This window comes from Neoarius graeffei, chromosome 18 (genome assembly GCF_027579695.1).
Source record: "Neoarius graeffei isolate fNeoGra1 chromosome 18, fNeoGra1.pri, whole genome shotgun sequence".
Classification (NCBI taxonomy): Eukaryota; Metazoa; Chordata; class Actinopteri; order Siluriformes; family Ariidae; genus Neoarius; species Neoarius graeffei.
The window spans coordinates 24,401,033-24,419,583 of record NC_083586.1 but is presented as its reverse complement, the minus strand read 5'-3'; the positions used below and the strand labels follow the sequence as shown (position 1 = coordinate 24,419,583).

The window sequence follows — 18,551 nt, the reverse complement described above, 5'->3', positions numbered from 1 at the left end:
CGTATAGATGAGGCGAGGCGCATAAGGCTTCAGAAATTCTCGTAATTCGTAATTCTTCTTCTTCCAGGTTTACGGTGTTTACAGATCCCAGCGCGCTCGCGGGGCGTGTGGGGGCATGTGAGGACACTCCTCCTCACCAATCAGTGCACAGGGAAGTGTCTGCTCACGCCCCCAGCCTCACTCGGCTCGCTTTGGCTCGCTTCAGCCCCACTCCAAAACGGTGCGAGTTTTAGGGGCTAAGCAGGGCTGAAGCGAGCTGAGTCATGCTGGTTTTTGGTAGTCGAAACGCGAGCCGTGTCGGGCTGAAGTGAGCTGAAGCGAGCTGAAGTGAGCTGAAAAAGGGTAGTGGAAAAGGGCCATAAAATCTCAGTTTAAAATGGCTCAACTTGCAGCACAACATGACACTTCACGCTCTAAAATCTTTTTTATAATGATCTACATGGCGCTGGCTAAATTAACAGAGAGAGTGAGTGGCATGGTTCAGTCTAGACACGTCAGAGTTGGAATGGTGTCGGCATCTCAGAAGCTGTAGGAGGAGTAATGGTGCCAAAAAATGGGTGAATAATAATAAAATTAAAAAGAATAGTGCACTTCATGGGGCGGCATGGTGGTGTAGTGGTTAGCGCTGTCGCCTCACAGCAATAAGGTCCTGGGTCCAAGCCCAGTGGGTTCAAGCCCAGGGCCTTTCTGTGCGGCGTTTGCATGTTCTCCCCGTGTCCGCGTGGGTTTCCTCCGGGTGCTCCGGTTTCCCCCACAGTCCAAAGACATGCAGGTTAGGTTAACTGGTGACTCTAAATTGACCGTAGGTGTGAATGTGAGTGTGAATGGTTGTCTGTGTCTATGTGTCAGCCCTGTGATGACCTGGCGACTTGTCCAGGGTGTACCCCGCCTTTCGCCCATAGTCAGCTGGGATAGGCTCCAGCTTGCCTGCGACCCTGTAGAACAGGATAAAGCGGCTAAAGATAATGAGATGAGATGAGTGCATGTCACACTGCTTTGTGCTTAGCAAGCACACTAATAACTCTCCTTACTGTTTTCTTAAGTAGCCATGAGTCCACCAAGTGAATTGTCTAAGCTGCATAGTACAGAGACCTGTAAAATGAAAATTCTTTGACTTAAAAAAAGATATTGACACTGTTCCAACTCTGACACGTCCAGCCTGAGCCAGTGTAGTGTGCTTGTATACAGCTTTTGGGTAGACGCACCTGTTCTCTCATTCTTGTCATTTTCCTGTCATTTTTTTCACTCCATGGAGAATGAATGGGGCTCACGAATCGAATCATCCTGCTCAGACACGCTTCATCAGAGACCCACCAAACTTCATGTGATACCTCAGGCCAACTCCCCTGACACATACATGCAATTGGTTCTGACCCACACTCTCTTTTCGCTGATCCCTTTTCCTCTATTCACTTCCATTCATTTTTTCCCCCATTGAAATGAATGGCATTTCGGGAGAAAAACTTACTGTTATGTCATGCTGCACACTTCGCACTCTAAAATCTCTGTTTTAAATCATGCCACACTTTCTGTTAATCTACCCAGAACAAGCTGTAGATCATGTTAAAAAAAAGATTTTAAAGCGCGAAGTGTCATGTCGCACTGCAAGGCATTTTAAACTGAGATTTTAGAACGCACAGCCATACACACTACACAAACTTTGACCCCTCCCACACACACACTCACTCTCTATTAATCTACCCAGAACCAGCACCATGTAGATCATGTGAAAAAAAAAAAAGATTTTGCAGCACGAGGTCTCAGAGTATGTTGTGTGCATTTTGGCTGCTGCTTCTCAGTGGAGCTTTTTAATTTGTCCCCCCTTTGTTTCTCTTTTTGTGTTTGTATAGTTTGTTCTTTGTTTGAATGTTTTGTCCTCCGGTTGTGGCGTAGCTTCGGACCCAGTATTGGGTGTCGGTTTCCTTCAGGCCTTGGTGTGCTGTGGGTGATGCCTGTGCTCCTCGCTATGGACTGCAGTGAGCTCGTTGCTCTTTTAACATCGGGGTTGTCCAGCACTGTGTGTGGCGGTGCTTCTGTGCTCGGTTTGTGAATCCATGGCACGGTGTTCCGGGTGATGTCGCGGCAGCTGTGCAGGCAGTGTGGGGCATGCCTTTGTGTGGGACTGTGGGCAGTTACACCATTGGAATAACATGCTGACCCTCTTTTGGTGGACTTTATTTATTTTTTTAATTTTATTTATTGTAAAGTGATCTTGGGTGTGAGAAAGGCACTATCTCATCTCATTATCAACCATTCACACTCACACCTACGGTCAACTTAGAGTCACCAGTTAACCTAACCTGCATGTCTTTGGACTGCGGGGGAAACCGGAGCACCCAGAGGAAACCCACACGGACACGGGGAGAACATGCAAACTCTGCACAGAAAGGCCCTCGCCGGCCCCGGGGCTCGAACCCGGACCTTCTTGCTGTGAGGCGACAGCGCTAACCACTACACCACCGTGCCCCCCGAAAGGCACTATACAAGTTGAAATTATTATTATTATGTCTGATCCAGTTTCTGTCGGTGACACACTGCCACAGCTGATCAAACACACTTCGCATTTTCTCTGCAGAAATGCAGTCTAGTTCCAGCTTGTGTTTTCTTTTTAGCATCATTGTGGAATATATATGCTACACAATGAGGCATACTTATTAAAAACTGATACATTTGGAAAAATACTTGTAAAACTAACAAAACTATGACATAAACAGAAAATATAAACAGCTGAGTTGCTCCAAGCGACCACTACCTGACATCATTGCATACATCACCACCACAGGAAGCCAATCTGGCATTTTAAAGAAAATTAATTTTTCTCGAACACTATTTGGTCTCTGAAAATCAAAGTTTGATTTTTGAAATCTGCGACTACTTTTACTGAACGTAACATTGAGAATAAATCCACTGGAGGATCCCTTTAATAAAAATGGTAATTTTGTCAATATTAACAGCAGCATTGATCATCACAGTGCAGTCATATTTAGTTTACAGCTCAGAAATGTGCAGTACCTCTTTAATGAAGAAAAACTTTCTTGACAAATAAGGAGTGTGTAAGGACAGGCACTAACTTACTCTGATGTCGGTTATTAAGCAGCTGAGTAAAATATTACATTTCTGAGACTTCATAAAAAAAAAAGAGAGAAGAAAAGCCCCTCCCCATTCTGTGCTACAAATAAAATGGCCTGTAATTAAGAAATAACAAACTTCTCACTTTCCTCTCTCTTTTTTCCAAAGCACTTACACTGCAGACCTCCTTCTATAAACGTTCCAGAAAACGTCACATCGACAATTACACACGCTCTTTAAAATTGCTTTATTATCAGTGGAGCATCTGCTATGCAAATCCCTATGAATGAGCTGTTACTATAGAAACAATAATGCATTAGAACAAGCGCATTCATATAAACCTGCACTATTGTCAGAGCTGCTGTTACAGAGAATTAATCACCACCTTCTGACCAATCAGAGTCCAGAATACAACAGTACTGTGGTTTCAGAGTAGACAATAATAAGTAGAAGGCCACTTATGAGGCATGTATGTGTGTTAGTTGCTGTAACTTGGTTTTGAGGATTGTTATAAATGATAAAGTGCGAGGCTATTCTTGAGGCTGCCATGTTGTTTATCAAATAAATAAAAAGCCACAGAAGACTTTGACATTAAGTTACAATTTATAAATAAATAATTCTACAGTAAACAGCTGACTCTTTTTAAAGAAGCTTAAAGTGCCATTCCACCATTGGATGTATTTTTTTGGCATAAAATACAATATATTTTATGACAACATGACTAGACAGAGAAATCTTTTAGCTTCAAAATGATATATCAAACATAACTTTTTGACAACGACAAGTATATTAATTTTGCGACCAAAGTCACCTACCCTTTTAATTTCCGCGCGGTAGTGAAACGTGATGTCATCGGCAGGTTCCCCTTCTTGTGTACCACGTCACGTGTGACTTGGCACAGATTATCAGCAATGGCGGATAGAACGTGATTGTCAGCTTCGGAAAAGAAGCGAAGGAAAATAGCAAGTGATGCCCAAAGGAGACGGTCGATGGTGAATATCGGCACAGCAATCGACAAGTGGAAATCGCGTTCTATCCGCCATTGCTGATAATCTGTGCCACATCACAAGAAGGGGAACCTGCCGATGACATCACGTTTCACTACCGCGCGGAAATTAAAAGGGTAGGTGACTTTGGTCGCAAAATTAATATACTTGTCGTTGTCAAAAAATTATGTTTGATATATCATTTTGAAACTAAAAGATTTCTCTGTCTAGTCACACTGTAAAAAATGTCCGTAGAATTAACAGTGAATTTATGTAAAATCATGACATAAAAAACCTGTAAATACAAAAACAATGAAGCAGTGTGTAATTTACATCAATATACTGTAAAACTCCTAACCAAATACCACTGTTAATTTAACAGTAAGAATATGTTGAATTGATCATATTTTTTTTGTAGAATTTACAAATTGTTGTAGTTTAAACACAGACAAACTGTAATACTAAAACAGAATGTGATAGTTAAAATTACATCATTGCCCTGTTAAAAATAATTTAAAAATGCCCACCGTCGTGGCTCAGTTGACTAAGGCATCATACCATGAATCCGGGGACCTGGGTTCGATTCTGACCTGAGGTCATTTCCCAATCCCTCCCTGTCTCTCTCTCCAGCTCATTTCCTGTCTCTGCACTGTCCTATCCAATAAAGGTGAAAAAAGCCCCCAAAAAAATTCTTAAAAAAATATATATATATATATCTGTCTAGTAGATCATTGCTTGTAACCATCATTTTGAATCATTGTTTATTGTACAATGAATATCCGTAAAATTAACAGTTATGTATTGATTATTGTACATTGAATACCTGTAAAATTGAACATTTTCAAACTGTTGTTTTTACAAGTGTTGATATACCTTACCGTAAAGCCATATACACTGTCACTGTATTTTTTACGGTGAAAAAATGGCAACCACAGCTGCCAGTTTTTCACTGTAAATTTGACAAGATTTTTTTTTACAGTGCATGTTGTCATAAAATATATTGTATTTTATGCCAAAGAATACATCTAATGGTGGAATGGCACTTTAATCACACTTTACTCGAGACCAAGCGAGAAATTTATCCCATGCACAACACCGATAATGATAGGCTGCCAAGCAACCAGGTATCGGAGCCAATCCAGAAGCTGGCCGTACAGGACGTGTGTTCTCTCCCAGCTGTAGCTCACATTTAAGGAAGAAAAAACAACAAACTAGACCTTTTATATTTACAGAAGCTATACACACAAATTCATGTGAATGCAAACTTTAAATAACACAAATAAATATAGTATAAAAACTCCAGGATCAGTTCATCTGATGGAATAAAGGATACGGGTTGTTCATCATTTTTTTCAGGTCCACTTTCTCGTTGCAGTATGGACACGTCTGCTTCTTTCCCACGATGCACCAGCCGCGAATACAGAACTCATGAAATCTGTCAACCAACAGCATTTACACCATCTTAACAGTTCACAAATCTCCACAGCAGAGAACGTTAATCAAGAATTCGACTCCTCGTAAAGACAACAAGCCGATAAACGTTATTACATTTGCATACGTTACTGAGTGCCTTATTACATCATCGTTACGCTTTTCCAAAACCAAAAACGACACAGTCGTATGTTTCACATTTACCCAACACACCTGCTCCGTTTAGTTTAGCATCAGAACTTTAATGTGTTTACAGAAATATGAGATGGAAGCATGTGGTGGAATGAGCCTGAAACCCCGAAAGCTTTGTAGCATACACGTGACTGCAGGAGAGCTGGTACGTGTCCTCGATGACGCCCTCTTCATCCACGTCCACGAAAGTCTTCTGTCCACATACGGCACATATGTCATGGCACAGACTCCGAGACGGCATTCCACCCAGGTTATAATACTGAAACGCAAAACGGGATAATGATGGAAAATTTCCACATTTTTAGGAAATATCACATTGCGGTTACATACAGTGAGGAATAAAACACTTGGGGTCATGCTGTTATTAGGAAAATAATCAACAACAGGGAGGTGTGATGAAGCAGAGCTACTATTCCCACCCTGAAGTTGATCATTTTTCCCAGCTCAGCACATCCCCTTGTGGTTTCTTCCTTGCAAACCACAAAATAATAAATGATAAAAGGTTAGGTTATGAAATTATGTTAATGTAATGAAGGGATGTTTAATGAGGAGTATTTACTCCGAGAGTGGACGCCATGTAGTCAGAGCAGATTTCAGCAAAGTCTCGTCCCATCACTCCATAGTACAGTCCATAGAACAGCATGACCACGCCCACATCCATCGAGTCCTCTGCTCTGATCCTGTCCAATCAAAACCAGGCACTTTAATTCCTTTACGCTGATGATCAAAACTGGAAACAACAAACTTGATTTAATATTTTAACATCCATTTAGACCAGATGTGTCAAACTCATTGTGGCAGCGGGGGCGTGGTCAAGCGCCGGTCTGTGACAGGAGGGCGGAGTCAGGGAAGGTAAGTGGCAAGAATCACTACACCTGAGAGCAATTAACCTGTGTTTGTGTGTCTTCCCAGTGACCGCGCCCTATATGAGGAGGGAGAGCGAGAGCAGAGGGAAGTCTCTCCCGCACCCGATGACTTGCGTGTGTGTGTATGCGTGTGGCTGGGAGAGTGTGTGCGAAACTGAAAAGTTGAGCAATAAAAACGCTATTGTGAACCTGATCTCTGTCCTGCCGTCCTCTGTGCTCCACCCACCAATAGTGAACCGCTACAGTGGTGCCGAAACCCGGGATCTGGAGCACAGCAGCCTCACAGCCCCATGGAGTCCTCCCCGTTTGCTGAACTGGTCCACGCCCTCGCCACAGCCCAGCAAAGCCAGCACCAGGTGTTACTCACCCTCCGAAAGGAGCAAGAAGAGCGGTTCGAGGCCCTGGTGTTGGCCCAACAAGAAGCTCGACAGGCGTTCCGGCACCTCCTCGCGTCGGCGGGGTCCACCAGCGCTCCTACCGCGGACCCGTCTCCCCTCACTGTCACCAAGATGGGCCCGCAGGACGACCCCGAGGCGTTCCTCACGTTATTTGAACAGGTCGCCGAAGCCTCGGGGTGGCCGATGGAGCAGCGCGCGGCGCGCCTTCTCCCCCTGCTAACGGGAGAGGCACAGCTGGCCGCGCTACAGCTCCCCGCCGACCGCCGGCTGGCCTACACGGACCTCCGCCGGGCCGTCCTCCAGCGCGTGGGGCGCACACCGGATCAACAGAGATCAGGTTCACAATAGCGTTTTTATTGCTCAACTTTTCAGTTTCGCACACACTCTCCCAGCCACACGCATACACACACACGCAAGTCATCGGGTGCGGGAGAGACTTCCCTCTGCTCTCGCTCTCCCTCCTCATATAGGGCGCGGTCACTGGGAAGACACACAAACACAGGTTAATTGCTCTCAGGTGTAGTGATTCTTGCCACTTACCTTCCCTGACTCCGCCCTCCTGTCACAGACTGGCGCTTGACCACGCCCCCACTGCCACACTCATTTTACGACCAAATGACACACATTGCATTCCAGTGGGAGGGACCAAAACAATCAGGGGTGGGTTTCCCAAAAGCATCTTAACGCTAAGAGCATCTTAACTAGGAGAGTGTGTTTATTGTGCTGCTCGCTCTACCATTTAACAATTATCTTTGTGCTGAGATGCTTTTGGGAAACTCAAACCAGATTAGTGACGAATATCACAGAAAAGATTTCTCTTACACGTGCTCATTCATCAGCTTTTGCCCGAATGCTACAATCGGAATAATGTACACAAATGGACTGAACACATCAACACGATGCTATTCATAACCAAACTAAATCATTTCCAGAATTATGGCTTTACTGTGGATATGCAGTGGCTTGTGTACGTGTTCTCCACCTGCAACATTCGCACAGTTAACAGTGTTACTGAACTGAAATGGACTTAATTTTAATTATTTTTCATAAATCGACACAGAATAGGCTATAATATTGAAGCAGGAGGAAAATTATTTTAGTTGCAAAATTAGTTCTAAATAAAATTTGTGACTACATTATTGTGAAAACACTACATTTGTGCTTTGGAACATTTACAGCAAAAGAGCTTTAACTTTCTAATGAAGAATTAGATCGTAACACATTTAGGGAGGGGCGGAGTTTATGGCCCTGAGATTACTGCTCTATTTTGCCCCCTAGTGGAATAACATATAGCTCTTCACCCCAATGTTTTTGTTCAATTACAGTACACATGATTATTTTAGGGCGGCACGGTGGTGTAGTGGTTAGCGCTGTTGCCTCACAGCAAGAAGGTCCGGGTTCGAGCCCCGTGGCCGGCGAGGGCCTTTCTGTGCGGAGTTTGCATGTTCTCCCCGTGTCCGCGTGGGTTTCCTCCGGGTGCTCCGGTTTCCCCCACAGTCCAAAGACATGCAGGTTAGGTTAACTGGTGACTCTAAATTGACCGTAGGTGTGAATGTGAGTGTGAATGGTTGTCTGTGTCTATGTGTCAGCCCTGTGATGACCTGGCGACTTGTCCAGGGTGTACCCCGCCTTTCGCCCGTAGTCAGCTGGGATAGGCTCCAGCTTGCCTGCGACCCTGTAGAAGGATAAAGCGGCTAGAGATAATGAGATGAGATGAGATGATTATTTTAGGGTGGCACGGTGGTGTAGTGGTTAGCGCTGTCGCCTCACAGCAAGAAGGTCCGGGTTCGAGCCCCGTGGCCGGCGAGGGCCTTTCTGTGTGGAGTTTGCATGTTCTCCCCGTGTCCGCGTGGGTTTCCTCCGGGTGCTCCGGTTTCCCTCACAGTCCAAAGACATGCAGGTTAGGTTAACTGGTGACTCTAAATTGACCGGAGGTGTGAGTGTGAATGGTTGTCTGTGTCTATGTGTCAGCCCTGTGATGACCTGGCGACTTGTCCAGGGTGTACCCCGCCTTTCGCCCGTAGTCAGCTGGGATAGGCTCCAGCTTGCCTGCAACCCTGTAGAAGGATAAAGCGGCTAGAGATAATGAGATGAGATGATTATTTTAGTTTAGAACAGGAATTATACATTTATTTATTGGCCCAGAAAACAATCTTTATCGGACCAGTCCTGGCCTACGGGCTGTACGTCTGACACCTCTGATTTGGACCATTTCAGCTTGTTGAAGTCTAATACTGAGGCAGAGTGCACATACCTGAAGAAAACATTGAATCCAAACAAAGTAAACATAATGGCGAGGTATCCGAGCACACCTACAGCGTAACTCAGCTTGTAAATGAGCAGGAACCATTTATACACCATCCTGTAAAACAACACCACAAACACCGCTTCTCTACATGGACTTGGAACATTCATTAACTTTATTAGAAGACATGCACTAATATTCGGTCAGATGGATGATTATTCTTCATACCTGGGTGTTCTCCCAGAGAGAGGCCTGCGTGTGGCTCTGAATATGACGTAGCTGGTGATGACGGAGAACATGCCCCATGTGGACAGGAAACGCCACCAGTACAGCTTCAGGGTAAAATACAGAGGCACCACCCACATCTGCAGGAGTGTCACTAACTGCAAACACACACACACACACCTGTGCAGTTGTTTTCCGTTTTTATTTTGCACTACATTTTGAATACGACGGTGAATTACGGACATTGTAGGTTAAAAAAAACAGAGCTGAGGGAGGGGCTAATATTCCGAGAAATAAAACCTATAATTTTGGAAATTCTGATATTCTAAAGTCAGAACTTTATGAGACAAAGAAAAAAAAACCCTCAGGAGTTCCAAGATTAAAAGTCACAAATTTCAGAGACAACAATCACGTGCTTCCCGGCTGCAGTGCATTCTGGGAAATGTAGTTGAAGATCTCTTCACACTTTACTCTTTTATATTCTGTGATTACAGAGGAAGCACTGCATTTCCAATCACTTCAGTCTTAAAGGTAGACTGCCTTTCAGATTTTTCAAGTGTAGGTCATAAAAAGAATTTTCCCCTGACACCCAGTTATTTTTGTTTAGTGGACTGAAAGGTACTGAATCCGAATCACAGACTTCCAATTGTATTAGTTTTTTGGTTTTTTTAGAACAATTAATGAATTTAGGGCCACGTGGCCCTAAATTCTCCGCTAATTTTTCCTGTTTCACCGTGACCCAATTCAAGATACTATGTCAAGCATCACGTGGTGGGCTTTCCCCATTCGCGCAAGGCATTGTGGGATACAAATTCGAAACAGGAGAGAAAAATGGAGGACGTGAGTGTGCGAACGAAACATGAAAGACCAACTACAGTAACGGAAACCGAGAAGAAAAGACGTTATATTGTGAAGGAAAGGAAACGCAGGGCCAAACTAATAAATATTTGCAGTCAGCGAGCACCTCGGTGTGATCAGCTGTTTGTTTAGCAACAGAATGATGTAATTGTCAGTGCACAGTCAAAGGTAAACCTGTAGATGGCAGGAACGTAACACTGTGGATGCCAGCGGCCGTAAAGCCCAAAATAAGAATAAGAAGGTAAACCTGCGCATGCCAATACGGACTTCCTCTGTCTGCTTGACTGCACAAAGCGAGCGATTTCATGCACATTATTTGCTAGGGAATCCCCTCAAATTAAATAACTTCCCAGCCACAGAATGGTCTGGGTTTTTTTTTTTTTTGAGATATTACAGAAATAAACATATATCACAATGACCAAATTTCAGAGGGAACTAAATTTCACAGATTTTATGAAATCGAAAGGCCGTCTACTTTTAAAGTATTTCCACACAGACCAGAATTTCAGTCCAGAGAAGCAACTTTACATTTAGGCCAAATCAGGATGTGTGGAATTTAAATCAAACAAATCACTGATCTACATCACAAACTGTGAGCCAATAAACACACAGTGTCACTTTATCTTATAAACCATGATTAAAGAGCTGCGATGTGTTGATGCTGCTCTTTATGAAGCTGACATTTCTAATCACTCAGTTCCACAGAGACTCACGGTGTACGATCTGCAGTGTCGCTGTTTCCATTGGACCAGAACGATCTGAGCGACCACTAGCGTGGCGATGAGGATCAGGACCATCTCAGCGTGCATGGCCTCATGACCTCGGTGTTTAACGTGCAGTTTCTCATGCTGTAGTCTACAGATGTGAACACAAACAAGTAATAAACCCTCATATAAAATACAGAGCAGAAAGTATGCACAGTAATGAGCTCATCCCGACACGGGCGTGCACGTGGGAACTCTCCTGTACACACGTTCGTTTCAGAGATGTGGATCAAGGCCAGAGAAAGGCTTTTCTCATTACACTGTCACGGGTTATAATTATAACCACACAGAACATTAGGACAACAAAAGCATAATGAAGTCTTAATGAAGACACTGTGAGGATATCAGGATCATACAGAAATAAAAAGCGTTACATCACTGCAAGTCTACCATCAGCCAGGACTCAGCAATGCGACAAAAATATCTGAAAGATCAATTCAAAAGCATTTCTCTGATACACACAGCATGTTACATGATATAAAGGATTTCCCAGAAATAAAGAATAAAACCTGTTTGATGATACTTGAGTTAATGGTCTCATCTCATTATCTCTAGCCGCTTTATCCTTCTACAGGGTCGCAGGCAAGCTGGAGCCTATCCCAGCTGACTACGGGCGAAAGGCGGGGTACACCCTGGACAAGTCGCCAGGTCATCACAGGGCTGACACATAGACACAGACAACCATTCACACTCACATTCACACCTACGCTCAATTTAGAGTCACCAGTTAACCTAACCTGCATGTCTTTGGACTGTGGGGGAAACCGGAGCACCCGGAGGAAACCCACGCGGACACGGGGAGAACATGCAAACTCCACACAGAAAGGCCCTCGCCGGCCACGGGGCTCGAACCCAGGACCTTCTTGCTGTGAGGCGACAGCGCTAACCACTACACCACCGTGCCGCCCTGAGTTAATGGTAACAAAAATATTTATACTTTTACATTAAAAATTATGTGTATATTTAAAAAAAAGATACAAAAATAATAAGCCACTTCCACTCAGACTGCAAGTATAAAATTAAAAAAAAAAATTAAGAAAGCTAAAAAAAAAAATCTGAGAAAATCATAGGGTTCTATAACTGGCCAGAATATTAATATTAAAATAATAAGATCATCATACACCCAGCACTACAAGCTGCTTCTGCTCAGGAATCATCAGTCAAAAATCAGATCTCTCTCTGAGTCCAGAGCATAAAGATTATTAATTATTTCTCACGTCACAAAATGCAGACTGAAGACAGGATCGTTTAAAGCCAAGCCTTATTTTATCTTTAACGAGTCATAACAGAGTCTGTCCGAGTCAAATGATTACACACACAAAACAAAACACCAACTGCAGAAAACAAAAGCAACTTACTTCCAGTTTTCTCTGTAGGACATTTCTGAAAGATCTTCCTGTATAAACAGGAAACAGAATTTTATTTATAAGGTTTAAAAAGGTTTAGATAAGAAGAAAGACATATTTTCTCCAACATGAGACTGCTGTTGATTACTTTTCGATAACAGCAAGCCTTGAAATGCGTTATTCCTCTTATACCTCACCAATTTCTCAATGATTTATGTTTTACCCATTTATAGTTATGATTAACGTTGTGGAACGTCACTGAGATGAGTTCGTTCCTGTTCTCATTGATGTTATAGCAGCTATAAACAGTCATTCCCTCCCGACTCCTTATTCTCTCTTGAAATGAATAAGACAAAAAAAATGCAGCGGTTAATCTAGTGTTCCAAAGAAACCGTAAAGAAGCGTAAACTCCTCTATCCTGAAGACGCCAGAAAGCGTAAAGTTCCAGCTTCACATCTGACTGATACATAGTGCTGACAATGGAGACTCCTTCACGACATCAACGATTACATACGTTTTCATCTGTTTATTATTGGTTCACTGTTTATAGCTGAGGTGGCATGGTGGTGTAGCGATTAGCACTGGTGCCTCACAGCGAGAAGGTTCTGGGTTTGAGCCCAGTGGCTGACGGGGGCCTTTCTGTGTGGAGTCTGCGTGGGTTTCCCTCACAGTCCAAAGACATGCAGGTTAGGCTAATTGGTGGCTCTAAATTGACAGTGAATGTGAGTGTGAATGGTTGTTTGTATCCTAGGGCGTAATTTTGGGTAGTGACGCTAGGGACGTGTCCCTACCAATATTCAGCCGCTACTGTGTAATCACGATCAATAAAACCGATGTCCTAACCTGAGCAATGATTATATGGCACACAAAGGGTTAAATGTATGACACTGCTAATAATCCCCCCTCTAACGTAGATATCATTCTCTGATTAGCTACCTGTTTCTCGCTAACTTACATGGTTGGCTATTCCAGCTGTCACTCCATCTGCTGTAAAAGCAGCACACTTCCCACAGCAGCCGTGACTACCCGCCCATCAACCCCCCGTATCTTACACGTACACACCTGACCTACCCCACGCACCCCCCACTCTCCGTCAGCCTACAAATTGAGCTGGACTTCGATGTCCATGCATGCTTGCCCTACGACTTGCATGCTGACTTGAGTATCATGGATGATGGCCCCCTTCCCAAGAAACGAGACATTCGTTCATTCTTCTTCAAAGTCAAGAATGTAAGTGCAGGGTTTCCGTCGAGCTTTAAAAACTCAAGAAAATCCTTTTGATGTATGGAAACCCTTCATAAAAGTATTGCTGCGACTCCTTAGCAACGTGACAGGATGCATCAGAGCTAGGTTACAGTCCCTGGAGCAATGTTGGGTTAGGTGCCTTGCTCAAGGGCACTTCAGCCATGGATGGAGAGGTAAGGGTGGGATTTGAACCTGCAACCCTGGGATCCAAAGACCAACTCCCAACCATTAGGCCACGGCTGCCCTCACTAACCTATAAGATCTGCATAACATGAAATTATGATTGCTAATGGGAAAAAAAACACCTTTCAGAAGCTCTGCCTTGGGTCACATTTGTGTCCCCACCAATGTCAAAATCAAAGTTACTCCCTTGTTTGTATCTATGTGTCAGCCCTGCGATGATCTGGTGACTTGTCCAGGGTGTACCCCACCTCTCACCATTGGCAGCTGGGATAGGCTCCAGCGTGCCCGCAACCCTGCACAGGATAAATGGTTACGGATGATAGATGGATGTTTATAGCTGCTATAACAGAAGTGACACCAGGAACTAACATTTTCACAATGTTACATGTAACTATAAATGGATAAAAAGCACGATCTGTTTTTTTTATCATCTAGAAATTGTAATCATTGTTAATTTGCTGTGGTGTCGGAGGAATAAAACTCTTGGGAGCGTGCTGTTACAGGAAAGTAATCAGCTCTGTGGTGGTAACAGTAAGTCTGCTTGTCGTTGATTGTTTTTCTGGAACAGCAGGCCGCTGAGGGGGTGTGACTGGGGGAGTGTCAGGGCTGCAGTGTGAGCACTGGAAAGACTCCTTTAGAGAACAGGAACGCTGCTCTGTTTCAGGATAATGTTACATCTTAAAGCTAAAATAACAATCGAAATATTCTTACACTGCTATCGCCACGTACACATGGATTAACGACTGCACACAACCGGATATCCGGTTTCCTCTAAAATAAACTCATCAACCGGAGCTCAGTAATATCATGCATCAGAATAAACCCGTCCCGGAATCCTACCCCGGGGTGAGAGGGGTATTTACAGTGCAGTGTCTGATGCTACCTGCGGGTGAAGATCAGCCATAATCGGTCATCTGATCTAACTACAGACATCAGAGCGCTGCTGCTCCTCCTCCTCTTCATACCGCTGATCTGCAGATCATCATCACCGAAATGAGGAATGGAATATGACATAAACACCCTCGAAAGTGGGCGGGAACTTTAACATGTTGCACCTCAAGCGGATATGAACTTCCGGCTAGACTACGGGTTTCAAAATAAAAGTCCTACATAGACAGATCCATATTTCTGTCCCCTGTAGTGAGTTCCACCTAGACAGCCGCAAGAGGGCGTGAAATCACAAAAAACAGGCTGAAGTCTCATGGATGCTCGAAAAGTACCGTATTGGCCCGAATATAAGACCACCCTGAATGTAAGACGACCCCCCCCCCCCCCTTTTCCAAGTTCATCTTTGGGGAAAAAGTTTTTTGAAGACCAAATGTTCATTCATATAAAGCGTATTTATTTCAAAATTCTGTTTAAAATTAGAGGCTTTTGTTTTTCACATTTAAATAGAGGTCATTTCAGTCTCATTTCCGTGAACACTTTTCATAGAAGTAAAAAAAGAGGCTAAACTGCAGGCTACTAGACAAGCCAAATTAAAACATTTAAATTGCATTAATTCAACAAATTTGTCAGGTTTAGATTGAAAGTTCATAAACTTCAGAATGTCAATGCATTAACTTCCCATAGCCTACGGGTATATGGAATACATTTGCAGAACAGTGCAAATGCTTTAAACAATGCATTAAACAATACATTAAGGTTTACAATAATAAACAACTGAAACTATGGAAAGGGTAGTTTGCTAAATTACAGCTACTCAGCACAGAGATCCTCAGCCTCACTTTGCTCACTCTCACTGTCCTCACTTTCACTTTCGTTTTTGGCGGCATTTTGTCTAGTCCACGAATTTAAGGCTACGTTTACATTACGTCGAATCAGCGGATCATCAGATTGAATGTTCTTAAAACGATTCGCGTTTACACTAAAACCATTAACCGTGCACACAGCAACACCAATACGCGGATACGCTCGGCTCCGCAGGCATCCTGCGCTCCAAATCACTCCGCCCTGAACAGTGAGTGCCCTCTGGAGGGTGCGCACTCCGGCCCTGCGCAGCTCACACAGCGCGCGAGTGAAGTGAACAAGCAGTGATTCGGGACTGAGCCGCTGTGTGTGTGATCCCAGCGCACATCACTTACTACTTGCAAGTGGAAGGATGGCAAGCCTAAAGACAATCATAACTACACAATGGGCAGTATTTGCATCAGTATTTGCAGTATTTTCATACTTTTATACTCTTTAATGAAAGGTGATACAAGGCGGAAGTCCGCGCCGTTTTTCAGCAGTCGCGTCACATGACCAACGCCAGCGAATCAGGAAGGTGGATGTCACAGTGACGTTGTCCAATGAGACGCCAGCTAGAGCTCAGCACAGCGTATCCGCGTATTCTGAATGTTTACACAGCACCGGAGCTGACACGATCTGGATTGAATACGTGGACGCTGGCGGATTCCCGTTTCCTGGCTTTTCCAGGGGGTTTAATGTAAACGGACAGTGCGTCCGCGAAGAAAACGAGACAGATACGGTCTAATGTAAACGTAGCCTAAGACGACCCCCCTTTTTAAGAGCGATTTTTTACAACAAAAACACCGTCTTATATTCGAGCCAATACGGTATTCTAGTGGCTCTCGCACTGAGCTCGAGATAAAATCTGGAGAGCTCATAGGCTTGTCAGAGTGAAGCCAGCTGGCCGCCATCTTACCACTCCCATCGTGAGTGTTAGACCACTGGAAGCTACACAACATTGAAAATTAGAAAAATTAGAAGAAAAATGCCTGCGTGTGCAGCAGTGAACTATACAAATAGGCAGGTCAAAGGTTGTTGATGGACATTTCACTTGTGAGTACTGGTAGCTAGGGTGTGATCATTTTTACACTTGTGTGCACAGCGCTATTTGCATGGACCCCCTATAGGAAGAGCAAAAAAACAAAAAGTCTAGACATGTTTGATATTGAAATTCAAAAAGAAAAATGAACTGAGTAAATTAGCCTCAAGAACCTAAATGAAAGAAGGACCAGAGTCTGAGGCAGAAATGGCAGTGAGGGATATATCTGTGAAGAATCTCAGTCATCCAGGTACATAGTAATCTGTGGTTGGTAGAAGAGAGCAACTGGACTTGCTTGAAGATTCTTGAAAACGTTTCGCCTCTCATCCGAAAGGCTTCCTCAGTTCTGTCTGACTAATAGGGAGTATCAAGTATTTATCCACTCATGGATCATCATAGAATCCGAATCAGAATGCTGATGGGCGGCACGGTGGTGTAGTGGTTAGCGCTGTCGCCTCACAGCAAGAAGGTCCTGGGTTCGAGCCCCGGGGCCGGCGAGGGCCTTTCTGTGTGGAGTTTGCATGTTCTCCCCGTGTCTGCGTGGGTTTCCTCCGGGTGCTCCGGTTTCCCCCACAGTCCAAAGACATGCAGGTTAGGTTAACTGGTGACTCTAAATTGACCGTAGGTGTGAATGTGAGGGTGAATGGTTGTCTGTGTCTATGTGTCAGCCCTGTGATGACCTGGCGACTTGTCCAGGGTGTACCCCGCCTTTCGCCCGTAGTCAGCTGGGATAGGCTCCGGCTTGCCTGCGACCCTGTAGAAGGATAAAGCGGCTAGAGATAATGAAATGAGATGAGATGAGAATGCTGATGGCTGCATTGTAGGTGGCTGACCCCCACCTCTGTTCACTGATGGTCGTTCCAGGTTGACAAAAATGAATGATCCTCTCTGGCTAAGATGTCTGCCAGTTTTCTGGAAGTCCTTACTCCCGCACCCGTCGAAGGGATCTCATCCCAAAGTGCGTAGTTAGTCAGACAGAACTGAGGAAGGCGAAACGTTTTCAAGAATCTTCAAGCAAGTCTAGTTACTCTCTTCTACCAACCACAGATTACTATGTACCTGGATGACTGAGATTCTTCACAAATATGTTTCTACGCACTTTGGGATGAGTTCCCTTCGACTGGTGAGGGAGTATGAGAGGACTTCCAGAAAACTGGCAGACATCTTAGCCAGAGAGGATCGTTCATTTTTGTCAACCTGGAACGACCATCAGTGAACAGAGATGGGGGTCTATGACATCTTTTATCAGCCACCTACAATGCAGCCATCAGCATTCTGATTTGGATTCTATGATAATCCATGAGAAGATAAATACCTGATACTCCCTATTAGTCAGACAGAACTGAGGAAGCCTTTCGGATGAGAGGCGAAACGTTTTCAAGAATCTTCAAGCAAGTCCAGTTGCTCTCTTCTACCAACCACAGATGGCAGTGAGGGATGCAAATAAAAAGAGAGATGTTATTGTTCTAGTTTGGTCAGTAGTTATTTTCATTTACCTAAGGCTAAAAACAATTGATGATGTCGATCATCTACACGTCACACCCACTTGCACAAATTGACAAAATGTGAATTGATTAAATATCAAATAACATGAGAAAATAATCCTGTTTCAACAACTGTCGTAAATAGAAAGGAAGTATTGTACAGCCTTTGTGTTGGTATAATAATTAAAGTAACTAAATAAATTGTATAAGAGAAAAACTGAAATAATATCCATAAAAATTATTATAGTTGTAAAAAAAGAGCCATTAAAAAAATGATCAAGGACTGAACTGGAAAAAGGAAAAAAAACAATAGTAGTGAAGAGGAGCGCTATAAAGATATGTAAGGAATGTGGCTAAAGTGGAAGAGGAGGTAATGAAAGGGGGAAAATACATCAGGAGATACTTTTATGGGGCAAATTTGATCGGATACCACACAAGCCGAATACTCGTGATGGGAGTGGTAATATGGCAGCCACATGGCTTCACTCG

The 18,551-nt window shown here is 43.8% G+C and overlaps 1 protein-coding gene across 3 annotated transcripts; it reads right to left on the bottom strand.

Moving 5' to 3' along the window:
• Positions 1–4,378: 4,378 nt before the first annotated feature.
• On the bottom strand, positions 4,379–14,776 carry rnf175 (ring finger protein 175). 3 transcript variants are annotated; one of them, XM_060899453.1, is made up of 9 exons: positions 14,692–14,776; positions 12,393–12,430; positions 10,984–11,125; positions 9,416–9,570; positions 9,197–9,304; positions 6,238–6,358; positions 5,804–5,937; positions 5,389–5,490; positions 4,379–5,231 (listed from the first exon to the last, which is right to left on the bottom strand). In XM_060899453.1, exons 1-9 carry the CDS (start codon positions 14,710–14,712, stop codon positions 5,111–5,113), a joined length of 942 nt encoding a protein of 313 aa, XP_060755436.1. In that variant the 5' UTR covers positions 14,713–14,776; the 3' UTR covers positions 4,379–5,110. The 3 variants fall into 3 exon arrangements, with proteins under 3 accessions (XP_060755436.1, XP_060755437.1, XP_060755438.1); XM_060899454.1 differs by having other exon boundaries at positions 14,520–14,761; XM_060899455.1 differs by having other exon boundaries at positions 12,393–12,426; positions 14,520–14,761.
• Between the last annotated feature and the right edge of the window lie 3,775 nt (positions 14,777–18,551).